This window comes from Neophocaena asiaeorientalis, unplaced genomic scaffold (genome assembly GCF_003031525.2).
Source record: "Neophocaena asiaeorientalis asiaeorientalis breed wild unplaced genomic scaffold, Neophocaena_asiaeorientalis_V1.1 scaffold251, whole genome shotgun sequence".
Lineage (NCBI taxonomy): Eukaryota > Metazoa > Chordata > Mammalia > Artiodactyla > Phocoenidae > Neophocaena > Neophocaena asiaeorientalis.
This window is the reverse complement of record NW_020173377.1, coordinates 1,295,305-1,320,575: the sequence shown is the minus strand read 5'-3', so window position 1 is coordinate 1,320,575 and position 25,271 is coordinate 1,295,305. Positions and strand designations below refer to the sequence as shown.

The following is a 25,271-nucleotide window of genomic DNA, read 5'->3' as shown; positions in this document are numbered from 1 at the left end:
GTATCAGGAGATCTGAAGTCTCACCCTAGCTTACCTTGTGCTAGGACTGTGACTTTGAACAAGTCTTTTACTTCTGGGATTCCATTTCCTCCTACCTGAAATGGAAAGATTGATTGGCTACTTTTGAAGCTTTCTTCTGACCCAGACATTTGCTGTGTTACTAAATCCTATGGTCACTGTGGTGACCATAAGCTGTCTGGGATCAGCCCTGGTTTATCCTTTTCCACAGAGTCCCAAATTTTGGAGCAAAGCCTCCTGCACAGTAGAGACTCAGAAATATTTGTGTTGTTTTGTTTGTTTTTTCTGCCACGCCGTGTGGCATGTGGGATCTTAGTTCCCTGACCAGGGATGGAACCCAGGGTCCCTGCAGTGGAAGCGTGAAGTATTAACCACTGGACCACCAGGGAAGTCCCTGAGTGTTTCTTTTTAAGAAAAGAAAAAGAAAATGGTTGTTTCCTTTTTGTTATTCAGCATTCTGATTTCAGCTGTCAGTTTTCTGAGTTTTTTTAACCTTGTCTCTGGATAGGACTCCATCAAATTTGGCTGCAGCCAGACTGACAGGTCCTTCGCACAGTAAAGGCAGCCTTGGTGAAGAGAGAAATCCCACTAACAAGTACTACCGGTGAGAGAGAGTGTGTTTAGTCTGAGAGCTGACCCATGTTTATGAGGATAAGCATGCTAGCATTTTCTTGATGACTATCTTGAAGTAATATTTTTGGGTGTAGTTGGGTTATTATGAGAATTTGTTGTCAGATATCTTACTTAAAAGGTATAGTAGGCCTGACCTCACCTCTGAGAAAACACTTAAGCAGAAGTTGTTTGTCAGGTAGAGTTTAATATTACCAGTAAAACGTGAGGTAAAATGCTGAAAGATTTTGTGTTCATAATAGAATTTGTTTTCATTGTAAAATCTGAGCATATTTAGAATTAACCAGCAATTATGAATGAATCTTTATTTTTCATTAAAAAAGGAGTAGTGCTGCATTTAAGTAAAAAACAAATTGCAAGTAGCCTGCTTTAGGCTTTCTACCACCACTCCCTCTTTTCTAAGAGAAAAAAATTAGTCATCTTGGTTAAGATTGATTGTGGGGAATATAAAAAGTACAAAGTAAATTGAGGAGGCAGTTGAATAGAAACTCTTTCTTTGATGTGAATGCCTTGTTAACAGTCCCTACTTCCTATAAAGTAGCCAAATTATTATAACATCTTTCCCTGCCTTCTAATTGCTTGTTTTTCTTTGTAGTAATAAACGAGCAGTCCAAGGGGGTCGTTTATCAGCAATTACCATGGCACTTCAGTATGGCTCAGAAAGTGAAGAGGATGCTGCTTTAGCTGGTAGGCATTAAGTTGTGACTAGTTAAGTGGCGTCTCAGTGGATCCTTCTGGTTAAGGAAAATTATAGTTATTTTGGTCTGGCCGGGAGTTTGTCTGTTTTTGGAGTACATACCTGTTTTGTTACATTTTAATTGCACTCTTGGTTGGCAGACTTATCGAGAGCTTATTACTACTTTATTTCGTGTTAAAGCATGTATCAAAGTAAATAAATATTTGTGCAAAATCAATTAGTTTGATAGCCTTAGCAGATTCTGGTTTCAAACCTATGATGATAGTGAGTGCTAGTGACACCATCAGGAAATCCCAGGGAGACATTCACATCATCTTAGATTTCCAGGCTTATATTTTCAGTAGACTATAATTTTTTCTCACCTAGAGCTTATGACTTAAAGATAGCTGTAAATTATGATCAGAGCAGAATTCTCATTTAAACAAGTGAAACAAAGGGCATTGGGCGCTAGGAATCCGTGTAGAAGTACACAGTTTGTAAGATAGTAATAAAGAACAGCTGTAGAGGTATATTTGATTTCATTGTCTTTCTCCTAAGCGTGATATAATATTTTTTTATTTTACTGTAAATATTTTTTATATGTAGATATGCAATTCATTTTATGAAATTACTCTTGATTTTATAATCAGGTGTGACACAAGAGATTTTTCTAGCTATGTCTTATTTTCTACTAAGTCTATGGAATTTCCTTTTTTTTTAATTATTTATTTTTGGCTGCGTTGGGTCTTTGTTGCTGCGTGTGGGCTTTCTCTAGTTGTGGCGAGTGGGGGCTACTCTTCGTTGCAGTGCTCGGACTTCTCATTGTGGTGGCTTCTCTTGTGGAGCACGGGCTCTAGGCGTGTGGGGGCTCAGTAGTTGTGGCTCGCAGGCTGTAGAGTGTAGCCTCAGTAGTTGTGGCGCACAGGCTTAGTTGCTCCACGGCATGTGAGATCTTCCTGGACCAGGGCTCGAACTCGTGTCCCCTGCATTGGCAGGCGGATTCTTAACCACTGTGCCACCAGGGAAGTCCCCAGGCTATAGAATTTCATAATTACTCTAGACTGCTGGAGTATGAATTTAATATTTTGACACTCATCTACAGAACTAAAATTTTTTTAACTTAAATCGGGCCTTATCAAAAATTGAAAGAAAATTTATCTCTTCATTATCTTTGTTTTGTGCTAACTGTAAAAGTGACACACATGTTATGTTTAGGTTTCCTTCTAACATTTGGTTACTTCATTAACCTTATAGTAGTATAACAAATAGAAGGAAGACTATACCACTTCCAAAATTCTTAAAAAGCATTTATTGTTTTTTTTTTCTAATAGTACCTTTGTCACAAGAGGATTCTTAATTTAGTAACCTCAGGTATTAAGAAAACAAAGTAGATGCCAACCAACTTTGTATGTAGTAGATTCTTCAGGCTGTTATTCAGAACCTGTTTATCCTTAATTTAGTTGAGGTTTTAATGTATTTGGTTTTCTACTTCCTGCTCCTGGAAACAACTTAGGGGGAGGTACAGTGAAAATAGCAAAGAAAGGATAACTCATGATCTTGGAGCAACAAGAAAGAGCTGATGGAAAGAAGGCATAAGAATTCAAAGTGTGGCCAGACCTCTTGAGGTGATTTGTTTTAGAGGCAAACCACACTGCATGTCCCTAAGCGGGTGGAGAAGGAGGTGGAGAAGAGCACCCATCCACAGTCACTATAAGAAGAGGAATGAAGTGAGCAATAGAAAAAGAAAAAACAGATAAAGCTTACAGTCTTCTCCCACCAGCACAAAATAAGGCAAGAAGGCAAAAGGAAACATAGAAAAAGTGGGATAAATAGAGAGAAACAACTCCAAAAATTATATCAGAAATCAGTGTTAGTGGCCTAAATTTTCCAGTTAAGACAGTTCCAGATTGTATATTTAAAAAATCAGGTTATATGCTAGTTACAAGAGATATATCTTCAATATAAAACTGTGTACTGGAAAGTTGAATGTCAAAGGATGGAAAGAGATATACCTGGCAAATAATAACCAAAGGGTAGTTATGTTGATTTCTCTTAAAAGGGACTTTCAAACAATGCATTTTCAAAGATAAAATGGATTCACCTCATAATGATAGAAGGTTTATTGTATGAGGAAGATAAATTATAAAAGGGCTCAAAATACATGAAACAAACAGATAGAACTTCTTGGAGAAAGTGAAAACATTGCCCTTAGAGTGGGAGCCTGCTTCTCTCAATTACTAGATAAACAGCCAAAACAGTGAAGACAGAAGACATGAATACACTTCCTCACAAGTGTATTTGTTCCCTATTGCTGCTAAAACAAAACAAATTACCACAAACTTAACTGGCTTAAGACCACACAAATTTATTCTCTTCAGTTCTGGATGTCAGAAGTCTAAAATCAGGTTGTTGGCAGGCTAGTGTTCCTTCTGGAGGCTTTAGGGGATAATACACTTCCTTGCCTTTTCCAGTTTCTAGAGCTACCTGTATTCCACGGCCCTTTCCTCTCCATTCAGGACGCAGTACTCCAGTCTGCATCTGTCACCCCGTCTCCTTCCTCCTTTGACCTTCTTGCCTGCCTTTCGTAAAGACCCTTGTGATTATGTTTAGTGCCCAGAGATTAATCCAGGATAATCTCCCACACTCAAAATTCCTCTCAATCATATCTGCAAAGTTTCTTTTGCCATATAAGGTAATATTCACAGGTTCTGTGGATTAGGACATGGTTGTATGTGGGGACCTATCATTCAGCCTACCACAACAAGATGGTTATAACAGACAAGTATTCTACAATTAGAGAATACATGTTCTTCCCTGGTTCACGTGGAATATTACAAAAATTGACCATGTACTTAGCCATGAAACAAATTTCACCAGATTTGAAAGATCAGGTATTATACAGACCATGTTTCTGAGCACAATGCAGCTATGATAGCAACTAATAATGAAAAGATATTAATTTTTTTTAATAGGTATTTATTTATTTTGGCTGTTCTGGGTCTTAGTTGCAGCACACGGATTTTCGCTACAGCATGCAGGCTCTTAATTGTGGGATGCAGGCTCTTAGTTGTGGCCTGCATGCATGCTAGTTCCCTGACCAGGGGTCGAACCCGGGCCCCTGCATTGGAAGCACAGAGTCTTACCGACTGGACCACCAGGGAAGTCCCAAAGATACAATTTTTAAAAGGAGTAATTATAATAGAAGTTTAATTACTTGAAACTGAACAATAACAATGAAAATAATACGTATCAAAACAGTGGAAATGCAGTTACAGTGATACTTCAGAAGGAAATTTACAGGTCTGACTGCTTCTGTTTAGAAAGAAAAGCAGTTGAAAGTCAGTGAACTAATAAGCATCCAACATAAGTAAATAAGAAGAGCAGAGATGTTAGAAAAAAGAAGATAAAGAGCAGAAGTTAATTCATTAGAAAGGAAATCTATAATGGAAAAGATCAATAAAGTCCAAGTTTTTCTGTTACAGCAGTTAATAAAATAGGTAAATCTGTAGTGAGATTATCAAGAAAGAAACAGAAGGCACAAACAAAAAATATTAGGGGAAAGGGGGAGCATACAGAGAATAAAAAAAGAATATAAGAACAGCATAATGCAAACTAATTTGAAAATTTAGATGAAATGGATAAATTCCTAGAAAATGATAAATGCCTAAAAACTGATTCAAGAATAAAAAGGCTGATTAGTTATATCACCATTAAAGAAATTAAATTACTACTTACAAATATTCCTGCATAGAAAACACCAGGCCAAACATTCAAGGAACAGAATTATATATAAACCCCAGCAGTGAATAAAAAAGAGCTCCCCAATTCATTCTTTTTTTTTTTTTGCGGTACGCGGGCCTCTCACTGTTGTGGCCTCTCCCGTTGCGGAGCACAGGCTCTGGACGTGCAGGCTCAGCGGCCATGGCTCACAGGCCCAGCTACTCTGCGGCATGTGGAATCTTCCCGGACCGGGGCACGAACCCGTGTCCCCTGCATCGGCAGGCGGACTCTCAACCACTGCGCCACCAGGGAAGCCCCTCCCAATTCATTCTTTGAATCTGATATAAAACCAAAACTAAACAAAATATAAACACACTGTATCTAGCAGTATATATGAAAGATAATACATGATAACACAATTGGGTTTATTCCAGGAATACTGGGTTAGTTCAACATTAGAAAAAAGTATTATTCACTACATTGGTAGATTAAAGGAGCAAAACCGTACTATTGGCTTAGCAAGTGCATTTGATTAATGCTTCAGTTCCCATTCATGATAAAAGCTTAGCAAACTAAGAATAGAAGGGGATCTTTACTAACTTGATACAGGGCATCTCCATTTTCATTGGAGAAGTATTTGTAGCAGTCCCCCTACCATAAGAAACAAAGTTAAGAATGTTGTTACCTCTTGGTCAAAGTACTAGCCAGCATACACTGATAACTGAAGTTATAAGGAACAGAAAAGAAGGATTTATAAGGATTGCAATTGATAGATTATTTTTTGAGTTTTCTAGTTAAAAAACTACAGACGGGGCTTCCCTGGTGGCGCAGTGGTTGAGAATCTGCCTGCCAATGCAGGGGACACGGGTTCGAGCCCTGGTCTGGGAAGATCCCACATGCCACAGAGCAACTAGACCCGTGAGCCACAACTACTGAGCCTGCGCGTCTGGAGCCTGTGCTCCACAACAAGAGAGGCCGCAACAGTGAGAGGCCCGCACACCGCGATGAAGAGTGGCCCCCGCTCGCCACAACTAGAGAAAGCCCTCGCACAGAAACGAAGACCCAGCACAGCCAAAAATAATAAATAAATAAAAATTAAAAAAATACTACAGATGAATTATTAGAATTAATAAGAATAGTAAAATGCTAATGTAAGATTATTATACAGAAATCTACTTCGGACTTCCCTGGTGGTCCAGAGGTTAAGAATCCGTCTCCCAATGTAGGAGACACAGGTTCAATCCCTCGTCCAGGAAGATCCCACATGCTGCAGGGCAACCAAGCCTGTGCGCCACAACTACTGAGCCCGCGCACCACAACTACCTAGCCCGCGTGCTCTAGAGCCCACACGACACAACTACTAAGCCTGCACGCCACAGCTACTGAAGCCCACGTGCTCTGGGGCCCGCGTGCCGCAGCTACTGAACCCGCGTGCTGCAACTGAAGCTCGCGCGCCTAGAGCCCTGCTCCACAAGAGAAGCCACTGCAATGAGAAGCCCGCGCATCGTGATGAAGAGTAGCTCCAGCTCGCCGTTACTAGAGAAAAGCCTGCGTGCAGCAACGAAGACCCAGCACAGCCACAAAAAAAAAGAGAGAAAAAAAAAAATCTTCATTTCCGGAATCAGTCATAAAAAGAAAATGTAATTTTTTAATAAGATACAGTTTATAGTAGCAATAAAACATATACCTAGGTTTAAATTCAATAAAAGATGTGCAAGAGCTTTATGAAAAGATTCGAGGTAATGGAGTCAGAAAAGACTACATAGTTTCAAATTCTGTCTTTCCTTCTAGCTCCATGACTAAATCCAAATCCCTTCTCAACTGCTCTGCAGGCTAGCTGACTTTGGCCAGTCATCAGCTCCTCATACCCAGTTTTCTCATTTGGAAAAGAAATGACAATACCTGTTCTGTGTGGTGATGTTAGGATTTCCTGAGGGTGGTGCTTATCAAGCTCTTAATAAATAACTAAGTACTTAATAAGTGATTATCATACTTAACATGGGAACACATAGTGATTTTGGTTATCCTGATCCCTTAAGAAACCATTTTAATCAGGTCGTTATATACTGTTTAAGAGTTCAGAGAAATAAGCAATATATTTTGTATTTCTGTAGAAGTGATTACATGTTTTGTTTTGATGTTCTTATGATTAGCTTCTACCTGAAAATTTTCTCAATAAAGGAAAACATCATTCCTAAGGGATGCTATAGATCAGTGGGGCAAAGTCAAAGAGACTTAAAGCTAAATCACATGTGTCAGTATCAGTCCCGTCTACATTTATACTATCCTAAGCTACATGCTGTCACTTTAGTTCCGAGATCTGAGAATGGCTACTTGCTCCTTTTCTTGTCCAAGCACACATAAGTAAGGAGTCTCAGAAGATGGCAGAGAAACTATTTTGTAATCTTTTAAAGATGGTATAACTTTTACCATGTAACATTCTATTCTATTTCTGTGTAACGTTTCTCTGAGTAAACATAACAATTTTACTAAGCATTACTAACAGCATCTTTATGAAGCCTAGAGACTATTCTTTTAAATCAAGTATTCTCAAACATACAAAACAGTATTCTCAAACATACATATAGCATAATCTGGAAGGTTGTTAAACGAGCTTAAAAAAATGTTTGTTTCTTCCCCTTATAAACATCTTTTTTTTTAGCATCTTTATTGGAGTATAATTGCTTTACAGTGTTGTGTTAGTTTCTGCTGTCCCTTATAAATATCTTTTATGTCTTTGTAGCTGCACGTTATGAAGAAGGAGAGTCGGAAGCAGAGAGCATTACTTCATTTATGGATGTTTCAAATCCTTTTTATCAGCTTTACGACACAGTTAGGAGCTGTCGGAATAACCAAGGGCAGCTAATAGCTGAACCTTTTTTCCATTTGCCTTCAAAGAAAAAATACCCTGATTATTATCAGCAAATTAAAATGCCCATATCACTACAACAGATCAGGTAAGATATCTTCTACATTACTCAGTATAAATCTATTTTCTTGTGATTGAGCCTGCACATGTATCTTCCTTTCTAAAATGGATAAAGATAATAAAGGTAAAAATGTTTTTCACATGTCTAAAGTGTGCTTAACTATCACTCCTATATAAAAATGAGAAATGAATTTGATTAACTACAAATGATGTTCTTTGTACTGCAGTAGAGTCAAGAGGCAAATAAAAGATATCCCAGCTAGGCATTTTTGTGTCAGATTATGAATTATAAAAAGTCATGCAGGGCTTCCCTGATGGCGCAGTGGTTGAGAGTCCGCCTGCCGATGCAGGGGACACGGGTTCGTGCCCCGGTCCAGGAAGATCCCACATGCCACGGAGCGGCTAGGCCCGCGAGCCATGGCCGCTGAGCCTGCGCGTCCGGAGCCTGTGCTCCGCAACGGGAGAGGCCACAACAGTAAGAGGCCCGCGTACCACAAAAAAAAAAAAAAAGTCATGCAGTTCAGAATTTAACTGTTCGTTTTCTTATAACTGTGCAAGAATTTCTCTTCTTATACCTTTTATTAATATTTTAATTACAACAGTTTATTTGCATTTAAATTTTGTGTCTGTAGTTAAATCTCCAGAGTAAGCATTGTCAGCTCTTAGAGAACTCATTAGCTGAAACAATACCTGAGAGATGGTTCATCATGGTTTCCCTTTTCTGTTTAGAAAATGTTAAAATGATCATTGGGAATTCAGCCAGACAAAATGCTTGAACCACCACAATATCATTAACAATAGTAGGAAATAAATAATGTTATAAAATATGTTGTTTTGTGACTCTTACAATGTGGGTTAGGTTTTGTAGTATACCCAGATAGAGGCAAGACACAAGTAAAATTACCTTACATGGGCAAGGTCAGAGTAAGCTGGTGTTTAAATGATGTTTTCATGGCAGATAACTAGCTTTCCATACAGTAGGAATTAAAATCCTTGTACTTGCTGGATTCTAGGAATAAGGTTGCCTAACGTATGTTTTATGGTTTTGCATTTGTAACGTCTGTTTTCCTTATTTGATCAGTAAAGTTTATGGTGTTTTTATTTAATCCAAACTTTGGAGGTTTTGGACACGAGTAGGTTATAGAAAATTAGTTTATTTGGCCTTCTTAAAAATAACATGGAGGGACTTCCCTGGCGGTCCAGTGATTAAGAGTTGGCGATTAAGAGTTGGCACTTCCATTGCAGGGGCACAGGTTCGATCCCTGGTTGGGGAACTAAAGATCCCTCATGCCGTGTCGCATGGCCAAAAAATAAAATAAAAATGAACAATAACATGGAAATTAAGGCTGCCTTTCATTAAGAAAATGGGCTAGAAATTTGTTTTTTGTACTCTTTGCCTTGGAAAGGATGGTGACAGTCTTGTAGATGTTGAGGTTCCTTTTTAATTGATTTTTGTCCTTAGTTTCTTTTCTCCCTCAGTCTTTTAAAATTCAGTCTAATTAAGTAGATTAGTTCAAAAGAAGGCAAATCCTCAGCCAGCTCAATCACCTGCCTGCAGCCTTCTTCCAAGTTAGACTTTTCTAACATAAGCCTTACTTTGTATAGCGACTTTATGAGAGTTGGTGTTAGTAATAGCCTTAGTGTCTAAGACAGCTATTGGAATTCTTAAGACTTAGGGTAAGTAAAAACCTCAATATTAAGCTATCGTAATTAATTACAAATGTTTGTATTGGAGGAGGAGGAGTGAAGGGACTCTGACATATCTGCCTCTCATTTATCATCTTAAGACTGCTCTTCAGGGAATTCCTCGGCGGTCCAGTGGTTAGGACTCAGCGCTTTCACTGCCGGGACCGGGTTCAATCCCTGGTTGGGGAACTAAGATCCCGCAAGCTGCACAGCGCAGCCAAAAAACAAAAAGGACCGCTCTTCATTGCCCATATGCAGCTCGCCTGGAGGTTAAATGTGTATTATTCTAAACGCTCCTTCATGGAGTTGCCAGTACTTTCTCTTTTCTTTAACCCTCATCAAGTGGAATGGCCTCTTATTTTCTAAAATGTGTAGATTACCATGATTCTTCATTAAGGTAGCTTAAAACCTCCCTGATTTTTATCTCTTCCTAGGGTTTGCATGTTAGCCACTAACAGGATTTTTCTCTTAGGATTTTTGCTAATATGTTTGCTTTGTAAGTGACCACCTTACTAGGTTCTCTTATTACTTCTTGTAATGTTTTATTCTTTTGGATTTTCAGTTAAATTGTCATATTGTCTAAACGGTGCTTTTGCCTCTTCACTCTGTATTTTGAAATTGTCACTTTTAGGCCTCTAATCAGTATCACTGATAAAGGTACCTTGTAGTGCTTGTCAGGATTTTTGCACTGGACTTTCAGGAAGTGTGTTTCATAATTTTCATAATGGAAGATTCTAGCCATGTGTTTGTCTTTCACAGAACAAAGCTAAAGAATCAAGAATATGAAACTTTAGATCATTTGGAGTGTGATCTGAATTTAATGTTTGAAAATGCCAAACGCTATAATGTTCCCAACTCAGCCATCTACAAGCGAGTTCTAAAACTGCAACAAGTCATGCAGGTATGATTTCTTGGTTTTGCTAAGTTGTTGTATGTATAATTGAAATAATTTAACACATTTTGAGTGTGTTTTTTTAAGATACGTGATTTCCCTCCAGCAATATCACATCATTCATTTCAGCCACAAGTACTGCTGAATATGTTTTTAAGAGTTTTCAGGACCATGTAGAGTAGAAATAATAGTTTAGACTGGTTTAGCTTTCTGAGTGGAAGAAGCAGGGATTTGTCCCTGGGGAGTAATTTTAGGGTTGTCCGGAAGTTTCCCTCTAATCACAGATGATATTCTGTCATTTAGGTTTTATTTCTTTGGTTCTAGACTGTTTCTGTTATGGTAGGGTTGGTCCTAGGAGAAGGGACATCTTAAGGCTGATTAATCAATGTACAGTGTCCATGAGTTTATTGAATCCTTTCTGAGAGCACACCTTGGAGCACATCTGAGGCCATGGGTCTTTTAATATTTATATATTCTAGAAGTGTTCGGCAGAGTGAGCTTGACTCCCAGGGTCTGCTCTGTTTTAGGCAAAGAAGAAGGAGCTTGCCAGGAGAGATGACATTGAGGATGGAGACAGCATGATTTCTTCAGCAACCTCTGATACTGGTAGTGCCAAAAGAAAAAGGTAGATACTCTTCTTATAGCTGGAGACACCTTCTCAGTTTCTTTTTATTTTGTTTTAGATTTAAGTGCAGAAAAATGTTTCTTTAAGCTGTCAAGTATGAATTATCTTATAAGCTTTAACTATTTTATAACATTTAAAAATTCATTTGTAAATTGTATGATTAGTGCTTTTTTTGTACTATATTGGCTTTAGATAACATAGATAAAAATAACTACTTATATAGCTTGGCAAAACATGTTATTCTTTTTGCTGTCCAGGTTATTTTGTGGCATTTAAGAATGCTCCTTAAATCTAATTTAGGTAATTTCTACATGGTAAATTACAAAAAAAAAAAAAAAATCAGTACTACCACTGTAGTGAAGTAAGTCATTATTCTTACCCGTTTCTTTTTCCTTGTTAATCTGATCTTTATTTGCCATTTTAAGGATGTCAGATTGTAAAATACCAAGTCATAACTTCTTGTAGTTCATGAAAGGTTAAGCTAGATATTTGGTTTTCTTTTCTTTCTAACCTTTCTGTCAACTTCCCTAACCCTTCCTTTTTCTCATGGGTTTTATGGAGGGGGGCCTTACTGTGAGATTCTGAAGCTGGACTCCTGTAAAGAATCATGCAAGACCATCTCTTTTGTCTGTGCCTCCCACATGGAGTTTCTCTGGCCTGATCTTTGTGGAACACCATATTCTTCTTCAGCCTTAACTGTCTCACCATCTTTGTAACAGCAGGGAGGATACCTTAAACAAGGAATAAGGTCCATCACTAATAGCAGGGCTTGACAGATTCAAAATTGAGTGAAGAAATCATTAGTAACTATTAATACAGTTCTGTTCATGTATTAGTAGATCCACTGAGACCTGAGGATTTTAAAAGGTGGTTTAGAAAAGACAAGCTGTCTTGTCTTTCCCTATTAATAGCATTTGGGAAATTTTTTCTAGCTTTGAAAATAACTTTGCTGTGCTATACCAAGGTAACTAAATTGATTGGTGTGCCCTGAGATGTGAGTCTCCTCCATTACTGGCCTATGAATTTCATCCTTCCAAGTTCTTAATTCCTTGTTATACCAGGGACAACGGAGGAAAAATGTGAAACCAGATCAGAGGCATCAAATCAAGAACATCTTTGAGTGTAATTATATAACTACTACAGCATCACCTGTGTTTTCCAGATCAGTCACCAATCAAAGATAAAAACTTCTCAGGCAAAAGAAGGTAATGGAGGCAAAAGTGATGGTACAGTTAGTGCCAACACTGAATGAAAAGAGAGATCTTAAACTAGTTGAGTGTTAAGAAAACAGTTCCAAGGACGCATTAGCCCAGGCCAGAGCCTTAAAAAAATATCTGTGGCTTGTACTTTGTGGGACAACCCAAATAGATTAAATGAAAGTTATTATTCTAAAACCTCCCATAAAAAGAAAAGCATTATGTTCTTGAAATAATAAAATCCTACTTTAGACCAAAAGTCTTTTTGTGCACAGGTTTCTTAGGAAGTGTTTTGTTTAATGAAGTGAAAAATACAAGTAAGAGAAGAACAAATATAAATCATAGCTAAAGCAATAAAATAACATATCTGGGTTTGAAATACAGGCATGAGCACACATTAAGAGGTTGACAGAAGCAAGTCCTATACTTTGGACTGTGACAAAGGAAATAACATAACCAGCCTTTTAGAAGGTAGTTATGTTAAAAGGTTTTGGTAATAAGAAACAGACTTCTCCAGAATTCAGGCAAACATGACAGCCTAGTAGGTTAAGTTAAGCTTATCCAGAGAAGTCAGGGCCAAGTTTTCAAGTACCACTTGACTTGACTCCTAAGTATTGTGTATGATTCTGTCTTTGCCTTATTTTTTTTCATATCAAAGATTGTGAGAAAAATTACTGCGGGTATGTTCTCTTCATTCTGGGAATGTATTCTTCTCCCCAAACCCTCTACCCAAAAATCCACCTACTATCTTCCATGTTGAAATGTTCCAAGTATTCTTAAAACCTTTTATCCTTTGGATTGAATAATCCTCTTTTTTCTCAACCATATTTGGTTTGTACATGACCTCCAATGTTGCTTGTTTTGTTTCTCTTCACATGTAATGTTTGTTTCTGCTTTCCCAGGAACACTCTTGACAGTGAGATGTTGGGTCTCAGGAGGCTATCCAGGTGTGCAGTCCTTTTTTATGCATAAACATATTTTTTAAAGTGTAACTTTTATGGCATGGTCAGTACTGATTAGGTGAAAAGTGCAGCCTTAAGCATGTGAATAATGGTTTTTATTTGGATGCCAGTTTATTTTATGAGTAAAGAAAGCAGTACAGTTTAGAAGTGTAGTTAGTAAAATGAGAATTAGCCTAGGTATATTCAGGAGCTGTAATTTGTTGCCAGCTTTGCCAGGGGCAGTAAGCCCCCACAGCAGTCATTGTGGCTGTACTTCTGCAGCAGAGGTAGAGAGGCTGAGAATATGGTAGCATTGCCAGTGTCCAGGGGCTGGCGGGTGCTGATTGTCTTTTACAGATTGGGGGATGGTGGAGGGATCATAATCAGTGTTGACAATCCAAGTGATGTCAGTCTATGTTGGCACCTATGCATTGGGTTACTGCTTCTTGAGCATAAATACATTCTTCAATCTCTGATCTTGTCCATGTTTTATTTCTTTAAAAGCATCCATTCTTTTGCACGTTACTTATGATTTTTAAAAACAGCCCATAAGTTGCCATGTTATGGTCCTAGTAATCATTGTGTGGTGCTTTTATTTTCACCTTTGCCATCTGGCATTCATGGAGTGTCAGTTGTTTGCAGAACACCAGACTCTGCTCACAGGTCATAAAGGAGAACGTTCAGTCATCACTTCTACCTTCCAGGAATTTATTGGCCAGGAAAAGAGGCAGGCTAAAAACAAATGAACTTATGTGTGATCTCTGTAGTAAAATAATTGTTTACGGTACACAGTTGTATAATTGTATGGAAGTGTTGTGTGATTGCCCAAATAGCTTTAGGAAATGTGATTTCCCTATCATGCTTTTTCTTAAAAGTTAGATGTTTTAAAGTTATCTTTATGTTGCTAGCATATGTAGTCCACTCTACAAAATTACTGTATTATTATCTTCTTCCTAATATTTTCCTTAAGAAAAGTTTTCTTAGTAAATTTAAGGAAAAGACAATGGATTGTATTTCTTTTATATCATTCATAGTATATGGCACTGGTTCTGGGTAGTAGTAGAAGAAATGGAAATGTGGGGCATGGTGGAGTAGTGTTACAACCCCGAGCTCTAGAGCCTTACTGCCCAAGTTCAAATCCCAGCTGTTCTTATCAGCTGTGTTCTGAGCCTCATCTCAATTTCCTCATCTGAAAAAGGAGTTGATGACATTACCTGCATAGGATTGCTGTGAAGACCTGATTGCTTAGTGTGTTTAAAGCCCATGGAACTGGGCCTGGATGCAGTGAGTACTCACTAAATGTACTCACTCTGATTATTTTCTGGCAGTATTTCCTGCTGGCATCAAGACATGGTAGATTTCATTTTGTTTTTAGTCAGATGTTACTAGTCTGGGAAACTCCTTAAAAAGGTGAGTAAAAAAGTCCTTGAAGACTTGAAGATGAAATATAGAAAGCCTTGTAAAAGAAAGAACCTTTGGGTTTACTTAGCTTCACAGCAGGCACCACTGAAGGTCTAGGGCCAGGGAGTTAAATTAAATGCTGGGAGACTTTGAAGCCTATGAGCAGGGTTGACTTTGATTAGAGAGGCCCTTGGTAAGAGCTAAGTTTTTATCATCCACTTGCATGATAAAAGCAGTCTGGTGATTATCAGCTGATTCAAGTCTCAGTTCTGATTAGTCACTTTATGGCCTTAGGTATTCACTTGAGTCTCTAAGCCTCTGTTTTTATATCTGCAAAGTTGGGATAATAATTGTACCTGATTCTCAGAGTTTGAAGTTTAAATGATAGTGCTTAGCACGGTCCCTGGCATGTGGTAGAAGTGTTAGCTGTAACTATAAATAGGAATCTTGTGTGTATATCCAAATACAAATACATAATAAATAATAGCTTCATAGGAAGAATAATGATAAGGACATTTGAGAAAGTGGTCAGCCACAAACTATGAAGGTTAGGACTAACACCATGGCATGAAAAATTGAAAGATTAGATCTAGAAGCGCTATGGAGGTCCTCTAGGACTTAGTGATAAACTAAGAGAAGCAAAAAGTGACATTGATTTCAGTGTTTTAGGCTGGGTTTAGGGGTCAGGTGGTGGTCCTGGAAAATCAGGGATTCAGAGCGAAGCCCCTACTAGCTCATAATCTTCATGCAAATTAGAAAAAGCACCCATTTCTCTTGACTTTCATTTATTGGAAAATTGCTGTAATATACTGATTTTGTTAGCACAGAACCAATTATGGCCCATCTCCTGTAAACTTCTAAAACTGTATATTTATTATGTGTCTGTGACCTGAATTGACATCCCCTTAAGTGTGGCACCCTTAAGTGCATAATGACAAACAACCTTGGTTTTGAACCCCCTTAAGATGTATTTTATCGAAGTATCTTCACAGGTGCTGATTAGAAAAGAATGAGTGTGCCAGTTACAAGGTCTGGGATTTAATTTTATGCACCTTTTTCAAAATAGGGAAGAGTGAACAAACTTTATAGTTACTAGTCTGAGGGAGGAAGAGAGGATGAATAGAGGGGTTTAAAGAAGAATCTAAAAATCAAAGTGACATTGAAAACAGTAACCAGAAAGTATCACATAGGGAAATATGGTAGCTGTCTTTCAAAGTTACTTTCAAAAGTGTGGATATATTAAGGTTCAACATCATATTGGAAAAGGATAAAGTAAATATACCAGCCACCCAAGCTAATACAGTTATAAAAGAATATGAAGTTTAGCTCTGAGTTTTTTCTGGCAGTCAGATTAAAAGTAATGGGCCTGTGGGTCTCGGTCTCAAAGGCAATATAAGGATCTGGAAAAATGTAAACAAAATAACAAAACTGGATTAGTTCAGAGAAGATTGTTTGACCCTAATGACAAAAGTTTTGCTTGCCTTTGAGGATGGAAACCAGTTACATATCACTCTCTTGAAGTGAATGATACAAATGGAGAAAGGATACTATAAGTGTTACAAGTCCTAAAGCAGTAAATTTCAGTTATTAGACCAGTTACCAAATTCTGTGATACCAAATTCAGGTTCTGAAATTTTTCTTTAGAGGCTTCTTGAAGGCTAAAGTCATCTGTGTTCTAATCTCTGCTCAAATGTGGAGCTCTGTGATGTTGGAGCTTTGTCCTGCATTCCCCTTTTATTATTTACTTGCTAAAGTCCTGGACTGAGAGAGTTCTTCCTCTCACATCATCCCCTCAGGATATGCAGGTGTTCAGGAGTGGTTGTCATAGGAGATGGGACACTTCTCTTCGTGTTTGTTTGTTTGTTTAAGGGAGAACTGTTAGTAGGGAATCAGCAGTTTTATTCCACTTCTGCTCTGTTCTTAAAAAATATATTTCAGTTGATAACAGAATTTCATTTTCTTTGACATTAGACAAGATCTTTTTTCAAGCATTGCATTTCATAAATATTCGAAACACGTTTGCCTGGTGTTCTTGGGGGGTGCTCCTGCCAGAGTCAGTATGTTTTAACTATTTTGAAAAATTTCCTAATATTTGCTTATAGCTTCCAGCATGTTTACTGTGTTTGTGCCATACATAATCAATACATTATAATCATGAAGCACCTGCCCACAAGATTACTTTGTTTTATTTCGTGTTCATCCTTATATCAAGAAAACTAAACCTGTTCTCATTTTCCCCCTTTTCTCCCTTCCCCCTCAACAGTAAAAAGAACATTCGAAAGCAGCGAATGAAAATCTTGTTCAATGTTGTTCTTGAAGCTCGTGAGCCAGGTTCAGGCAGAAGACTTTGTGATTTATTTATGGTTAAACCATCCAAAAAGGACTATCCTGATTATTATAAAATCATCTTGGAGCCAATGGACTTGAAAATAATTGAACATAACATCCGCAATGACAAATATGCAGGGGAAGAGGGAATGATAGAAGACATGAAGCTGATGTTCCGGAATGCCAGGCACTACAACGAGGAGGGCTCCCAGGTGAGGATGTGTGGGAATCCTGGAGTAGGTACTTTTCTTTTGATCTTGAGAGACCAGGTCTAGAGGCCTAACTTAGGTTGCCCTTCTCAGTGACTAGCTTAATATTTTGTCTTTTCTTAATTATTTAAAATGGGAGGCAGGACACTGTAAAGGTTAAAAGTTTATACCCTGTACAGTTGTCCCTCAGTATCAGGGGTGGGGAGTTGGTTCCGGGACCCCTGCGGATACCAAAATCCACAAATGTTCAAGTCTCTTATATAAAATGACATAGGACAGTCAACCCTGCAAATCCCATGGATTCCACATCCATGGATCCAGAGCATCAAGTGTAATCTGACATTTGAATTTGAATCCTGCTCTGCCAATCCCTGTGTAAGTAACTTATCTTTTCTGAGCCTCATCTGTAAAGTGGAGATAATAGCAGTACTTGCATCAGGGTTATTATAGGATTTAAATGAGATAATATTTACAGAGCATGTAGCACAGTGCCTGGTATTCAAACACTCAAATGAAAGCCAAGGACAATAAAATCTTTCATCATAATTTTATTATTACTATCCACAGTAGCCATACTTCTCTAAGGATAGTCTAGAAAATTGTATAATTATATAAATATCAGGATATTCCCAGTAATGCACCTTTGAATAATTGAGTTTGTTATGAAGCATCTTGATTTTCAGTTCTTCCTTTCATATTTTTTTCTATTTCATGTCCTTTACTTAATTTTTTTTTTTTTTTTTTTTTTTTTGCGGTACGTGGGCCTCTCTCACTGTTGTGGCCTCTCCCGCTGCGGAGCACAGGCTCCGGACACGCAGGCTCAGCAGCCGTGACTCACGGGCCCAGCCGCTCCGCGGCATGTGGGATCTTCCCGGACCGGGGCACGAACCCATGTCCCCTGCATCGGCAGGCGGACTCTCAACCACTGCGCCACCAGGGAAGCCCTACTTAATTTTTTAAATTAGGTATAAGTGACGTGTTTCAAGTGTACAACATAGAGATTTGATATTTATATACTGCAAAATGATCACTGCAGTAAGTCTAGTTAACATCCATCACCATATGTAGTTACAAATTCTTTTTCTTGTGATAAGAACTTTTGAGATCTATTCTCTTAGCAACTTTCAAATATGCAATACAGTATTATTAACTATAGTTACCATACATTACATCCCTATGACTTATTTATTTTATAACTGGAAGCTTGCACCTTTTATCTCCTTCATTCGTTTTGCCCGTCCCCCACCCCCACCTCAGGCAGCCACCAATCTGTTCTCCATATCTATGAGCTTGGGGTTCTTTTTGGAGGGGGCTGTTTTTAGATTCCATATAAGTGAGATCATACAGTATTTGTCTTTCTCCATCTTAACTTATTTCACTTAGCATAATGCCCTCAATATTCATCCACGTTGTCTCAAATGGCAAGATTTCATTTTTTTTAATGGCTGAATAATATTCCTGTGTGCGTGTGACATTTTCTTTATCCATTCATCCACTGATGGATGCTTAGATTGTTTCCTTATCTTGGCTATTGTAAATAATGCTGCAGTGAACATGTATTGGGGTACATAGATCTTTTCTGAGTTTTCTTTATCTACTTTAAATCTCCCAGAAATAAAAGTACATTTTCAAATTGTTTATTTCCTTTCTTATACTATTACATTTCAATATAAAATGAAGTAGGCACTGAAGGTGCTTGTGATCAAAGAAATGGTTCTCTCTGTCATAGGAGTTTACACTGTCCTCAGTGTCATTGGCCAATGTGCCACTTGTCTGCCACTGATAAAGAAAAAAGCCACCCTTACGAGAGGTTGCCAAAGAAGAGAGGTCAGTTATTCCCTCAGCCCCTCTGCTGTGGGGCAGTCAGGGAGGAGAGCCTTTGTGGGGGGAGTGGGAGGAGGCAGCTGTGGGAGCAAAACAGTTGGATGCGTAACCTTGTCCTTGGCTCTGTGTTACCACCTTTGGCCCAGTCTTCATAGAGAGAGAGCCTCAGCAGGGATTGTTGCTTTTCACAAATCAGATTCCAGGCTGTGAACGCACACTGGTATTAAATCCCTTCTAATGTTTGAGATGTTTCTCTCCAACTATCAGATGTTTTTAATTTTTAATTTCCATTGAGCTAAGTCTGGCTACCTTGAGGGTCCAGTGCAAGAGAGATTTATGGAGAAACAACACACGTAAATATATTTCAGAACTTCTGCAAAAACTTGCAATGATTCTAGTACAGTAGTTCTCAAACTTTAGCCTGCATGGGTGTACATTAGAGTCACCTGGAAAACTTTAAACAACAAACCAGTTGAGGCTGAGGCCCACCCCACGGAGGTGTGATTTTGTTGCTCTGTAGTGATCTCAGGCTTTATTTCTCAACTATCCTATGTTTTTAAAACTTCTTTATGGATGTATATTATACTTCAGTAGAAAGCTTCTTAAAAAATAATTTTAATTATATTTGTAATTAAATATAGGTGTACAATGATGCGCACATCCTGGAGAAGTTACTCAAGGATAAAAGGAAAGAGCTGGGCCCACTGCCTGATGATGATGACATGGCTTCTCCCAAACTCAAACTGAGTAAGGCAGCCTCACACTTCATTGTTCAGTTCAGTCCATCAAGGATAAATTGCTGATTTACTGAAATAATATTTAATTAATTGGTGAATATAATTGAACTTGCACTACAGCATGGAGTTTCTTGCTTCCTTTTAAGCACTGTCTTCCGTATTTTAAGTAAACATAAAAGCATGTGAGGAATAGAAGAATATAATGTCAAAGGTTTTGCTTTCTTGAATGCAGTGGACATTTTGTAAATGTTAAATAGTAAGAATAGATATTTTTTCTACATGTGATGCCTGGAAGAGTATAGTGGCAGATTTTATTCTATTTTATTTTTTTTGTATGTTTGTTTGCTGATTATTAGAATTAAAGATTAGTCCCAGTAGTTCCTCCTAGACAGAATTTGAGAGGTTAGAGATGTCTAGCCACTGTACTGTAAAATAACTTGGCTGTTTTTTTTTTTTTTTTTTTGCTGTTCGCGGGCCTCTCACTGTCGTGGCCTCTCCCGTTGCGGAGCACAGGCTCCGTACGCGCAGGCTCAGCGGCCATGTCTCACGGGCCCGGCCGCTCCACGGCATGTGGGATCTTCCCGGACCAGGGCACGAACCCGTGTCCCCTGCATCGGCAGGCGGACTCTCAACCACTGCGCCACCAGGGAAGCCCTTGGCTGTCTTTTGAGCGTAGTCTGTGGATGGTTGTTTGGTTGAAAACTGTGAGAGAGAAGAGAGACAGCAAAAACAATTAGTACCATTGGGCTAAAGAAGAGGTTTCTGCCTTATTTAAAATATATAAGTAAAATAAATACCAAGCAAATGACAGTGGTGTTGTCAAATATTCTTTAGAGTCGTATTTGCTGAAAAGGGAAAAAACAAACAGACCCTGATTTTTTTATATGAAATGACTGTAAACTGAATTTACAATAGCTTTGGGTATGATTTATTGCTAAGTGATCTTTCCTTTTTGTCATGCCATTCATTTATCTCTTCATGGAATTGTAAAAGCACACAGAAGGTTTGCAGAAACGAAAACCTTCTAATTTATAGGGATATAATGCCTTTTAAAACTAGAATTCATTATACAAGTTGAGTTAGGAAACTAATGACAGATAGATACTTTAACAATAACTATCTAAATATATATAAATACATTTTTCTTTAAGTTCAGGGAAAGGAGATTTTAACATGCAATGTTAATTTTTTCATTTCTCAATTTTATGAAAAATTCAAAACATATATAAGTTTAAAGAATAGTACAGTGAATCCCTGTATATACCTGTTACTCAGCATTTATCAAGATTCTGCCATACTTATTTCCTATCTTCCCTTTTTTCCTTCTTTTTCTTTGTTCTGAATTATTTTAAGCCAAATCCAATCACGTCATTTTATTTCTACATAGTTCATTATGCATCTCTAAAATACGCAGATATTTTCTTAAATAGCCATGAAGTCATTGTCACACCTAACAAAATTAGGAGTTTCTTGGTTTCATCTAATACCTGAAAATTTTTCAGATTTTACTGATTGTCTCACAAATGTATATTTATAGTTGGTTTCTTCAAATCAGGATCTAATTAAATTCTATATGTTACATTTGATTATTTTGTCCTTAAACTCATAGTTTAGAGGAGTACCCCTCCTTTTTTTATCCTCATGCCATTAACTCTAGAAACCTGGTCACTTTATTGTCCAGTCCAAAGTTCTGGATTAGTTAGTTCCCTTCCTTGTGATGTCAGTTAACTTTTTCCTTTATTTCCCTTATTTCTCATAAATGGAAGTTAACTTTAAAGGCTTGATTAGATTCAGTTTCAACTTGGCAAATAAGGTCCACACATTGCATTTGATTGATAGTTCTTTTAATCTATAAATTCCCCTCCCTCTCTCTTTTTTTCCCTTGCAGTTTGTTGAAGAAATTATTTGTACTATAGTTTCCCACAGTCTAGGTTTTGCTAATTGTGTCCCTTTGCTGTAGTTTCACGTGTTCTTTTGTCCTTTTTAGTTCCTATAAATTGGTAGTCGATCAGATTTAGATTTAAATTTGATTCTCCCCTCCCTTTGACACAGAAACTGACTTGAGGTGATATAGTGTCTTCCATCAGGTGGCACATAATATCTGGTTGTTTCTTTAAATTATGTTAATAGCTATTGATGCTTAATTCATTGAAGAGCTGTTAGATAGTGATAGTTTAGTTTTATCATTCCTTGCTCATTTACCAACTGGAATACTTCTATATAAATAAACTTTGCCTCATCCAGTGTTTGGTTACCCAGTGGTATGGTTTTTTTGTTTGTTTGTGTATATTGTTTGGTTTTTGAAAGGATAAAAGCTAGATTTTTTTTCTCCTTTTATTTACCAGTTTTCAAAATAATGAAATACAAAGAAAATAATGCATTGGTTTACTAAAGTCATGCAACATCTACCCTATTGTTTGTTTGTTTTTATTTATCATTAAGAACTACTAGATTTAAACATATTGCTGAGTTTTATAACCCATTGCAATTATGGTTCTTGTTGATATTTACGTTGTCCCAGACTGGCTGCTATGGTCTTTTGTCCTGACCATGGTAAGAAGTCATTGGTAGATTCTTTACTGTCTAGTGTTTCAAGCTATACCAGGCTCATCTTGTATAGACTAGGAATTAGCCATTTGCCAAAGAGCTACTAACATTAGTATTTGAAATCAGTATTCCAGAGCTATAGTCTTTATAGTCAAAATTATATAGGGGTATACTGCAACTGGGTTGGTCACTGTTTCTAGAATTTTCAGTGGACAGAGCTAAGAAATTTTGTGTGTGTGTATTTTATATTTAAAGAGAAAATACATCTTAAGTTCATACTGATACTCCCAGTTGAGATTCAAGGCCACAAGGTTTTTATTCAGTGTCCTCTGTTTTAACATCTTGATCTCTTTTTCTCCCTTGATGAAAATCTCAGTTCTCAAGGATACCATAGGAGATGGAGTTAGAGTGTCACATAGCTACTCATTTCCTTTATTCTACCTTATTCACAACTATCTCAACATAATAGTACTTACTCTCCCACCAAAAATATAAGTAGTGAAAACAGTTTTTCTAGTTCTTTCTTTGTTGATAGGGTATGTTTCACTAGAAATATACTAATTACTGTGTTTTATAAATCACTTGGAATAGTCCCTTCCTTGTGGTTATGCTACCAACTTTTTACAAATTTAGGTTCATATATTTTATTTTATCCATTTAATATAAATCTTTCTTTAGGTAGGAAGAGCGGTATTTCTCCTAAAAAATCAAAATATATGACTCCAATGCAGCAGAAACTAAATGAAGTCTATGAAGCTGTAAAGAACTATACTGATAAGAGGGGTCGCCGCCTCAGTGCCATATTTCTGAGGCTTCCCTCCAGATCTGAGCTGCCTGACTACTATTTGACCATTAAAAAACCCATGGACATGGAAAAAATTCGAAGCCACATGATGGCCAACAAATACCAAGATATAGACTCCATGGTTGAGGACTTCGTCATGATGTTTAACAATGCCTGTACATACAATGAGCCCGAGTCTTTGATCTACAAAGATGCCCTTGTCCTACACAAAGTCCTGCTTGAAACTCGGAGAGACCTAGAAGGAGATGAGGACTCTCATGTCCCAAATGTAACCTTGCTGATTCAGGAGCTTATCCATAATCTTTTTGTGTCAGTCATGAGTCATCAGGATGATGAAGGAAGATGCTACAGTGATTCCCTAGCAGAAATTCCTGCTGTGGATCCCAGCTTTCCAAACAAACCTCCTCTTACTTTTGACATAATTAGGAAGAATGTTGAAAATAATCGCTACCGGCGGCTCGATTTATTTCAAGAGCATATGTTTGAAGTATTGGAGAGGGCAAGAAGGATGAATCGGTATGTTTTCAAAACCATTTCTTTTTGAGAAGGTGTGACATTTAATGTAAAACAAGAAAGAATTTTGCTTTGATGTGCTATTTCAGCATAGGTACATGATTGCAGTTGATGGGGTGCTATTTTGAATTTTAATTAGCCAAAACTTATAGAGAGCAAGTATAAGTATAGTCTGTGGAGGAGAGAAGGCACACTACTAAATTGTGTAGATAGAGTAGGGCCAATGAGGGGAAGGAATGAGACAAAATTGAATATCTGTTGAAAAACATAAACTTTTAAAATATAGCCTTTTGTAGAACATGTATTTTTAATGGATAAAATGGTTTCAATTAGAAATTGTAATATGATTTCCTTTTAAAGTTTGAGTTCAATGCAAGCATGCTTTAAATAAATTAAAATAGCTTTAAGATACTGATCTGAGGTTAGACTGATTTAAATTTGATTGTCATTTCAGATATCTAAAAGGGCTTATTTTTAATCTCAAATTCATCACTTTTAAGTTCATTCTGTAGACATTAAATGTTCTAAAAGAAGAAGAAATCAAATTTAAATTTCCATCAAACTTAAATTCCCTTCTAATTTTGATCTGTGCTGTATATTTGCCACACAACAATAGTATATACTCAGCTGTGAAAACAGTTTCAGTTCAGCAATTACAGTGTGTCTTCTATACGCTCTTGAGGTCACTTGGGGAGAATATAAAAAGTTAAAAATACAAACCTTACCTTCCTGGAGCTTATAGTCTATCATGCTGAGAGCTAGACCTTTAGTCACTGAGCATGGGGTGATTCCAGCTGAGGAATCTGTGAAGCCTGGGTTTGCTCTGGATCTTGAAAGAAAAATTAAAAGTAATGTAATGTTTGATGTTCCTGTTGAGCGCCTGCCCTTTGTAAAGCACCATGCTAAGTACTTCATGTACATAATCTCTAACCCTTATAATAGCCATTCTAGGTAGGTGATAATCTTCCTAATTTTTATATGAAGATGTACACGATAGAGAGAAATACATTGCCAAAGTCACACAACTAGTAAGTGGCTTGGCTCATCTTGTTCCCCACTGTAGAGAGCCACTGCTGAGCCAGTCACCAAGACACCAGTCATCCCTTATCACGGCCAGGGATGATAAGACTTGAGCTGTGTGCTCTAAGAGCTTGAAGTCTGACAATTGGGATAGCGCCTATGCTTAGGGAAAAATAATTCCAGGCATGAGATAACGTTTAACAACTTGATATTTAGTAAAAGATGGTGGAGTAAAGGAACTGCACTAGAGTTCTAAAAAGGCATGAGACGTCAGAGAAGAATGGGAAAATGGGTGGGATTCAGATAAGGTAAGTGGTATGAGTAAAGGTATAGGGTTAGGAAATGAATATAGTGTGTTCAAGAGACACGTGGAGTTGGGGTCAGATTGGAGAGGCCCTTGAGTGACACATTTAGTAAATGGTCCTTATTCTTCAACAGTGCAGATAGAAATAAAGAGAAATATGGAGGGACATATTGTAGTCAAAATCTGCATTCATTTATTTGTTAGTTTTCATTTATTCAACAAATGTTTATTGAGTGACTACCAGTTATGAGAATGTTCTGGATACTTGGT

At 37.6% G+C, this 25,271-nt stretch overlaps 1 protein-coding gene across 9 annotated transcripts in view; it reads left to right on the top strand.

The window, feature by feature from the left end:
- Positions 1-25,271, top strand: part of PBRM1 (polybromo 1) — a 95,944-nt gene that overhangs the window by 24,045 nt on the left and 46,628 nt on the right. For 5 of the 9 annotated variants that reach the window (XM_024746355.1, XM_024746359.1, XM_024746356.1 and 2 more), the window contains exons 9-17: positions 527-622; positions 1,244-1,335; positions 7,788-8,001; positions 10,419-10,560; positions 11,079-11,176; positions 13,275-13,319; positions 16,978-17,254; positions 19,717-19,822; positions 23,038-23,680. In XM_024746355.1, coding sequence (XP_024602123.1) covers positions 527-622; positions 1,244-1,335; positions 7,788-8,001; positions 10,419-10,560; positions 11,079-11,176; positions 13,275-13,319; positions 16,978-17,254; positions 19,717-19,822; positions 23,038-23,680 — 1,713 coding nt within the window. The remainder of the gene's footprint in view (positions 1-526; positions 623-1,243; positions 1,336-7,787; positions 8,002-10,418; positions 10,561-11,078; positions 11,177-13,274; positions 13,320-16,977; positions 17,255-19,716; positions 19,823-23,037; positions 23,681-25,271) is intronic. The other 4 variants (XM_024746363.1, XM_024746358.1, XM_024746362.1 and 1 more) reach the window with 1 other exon arrangement.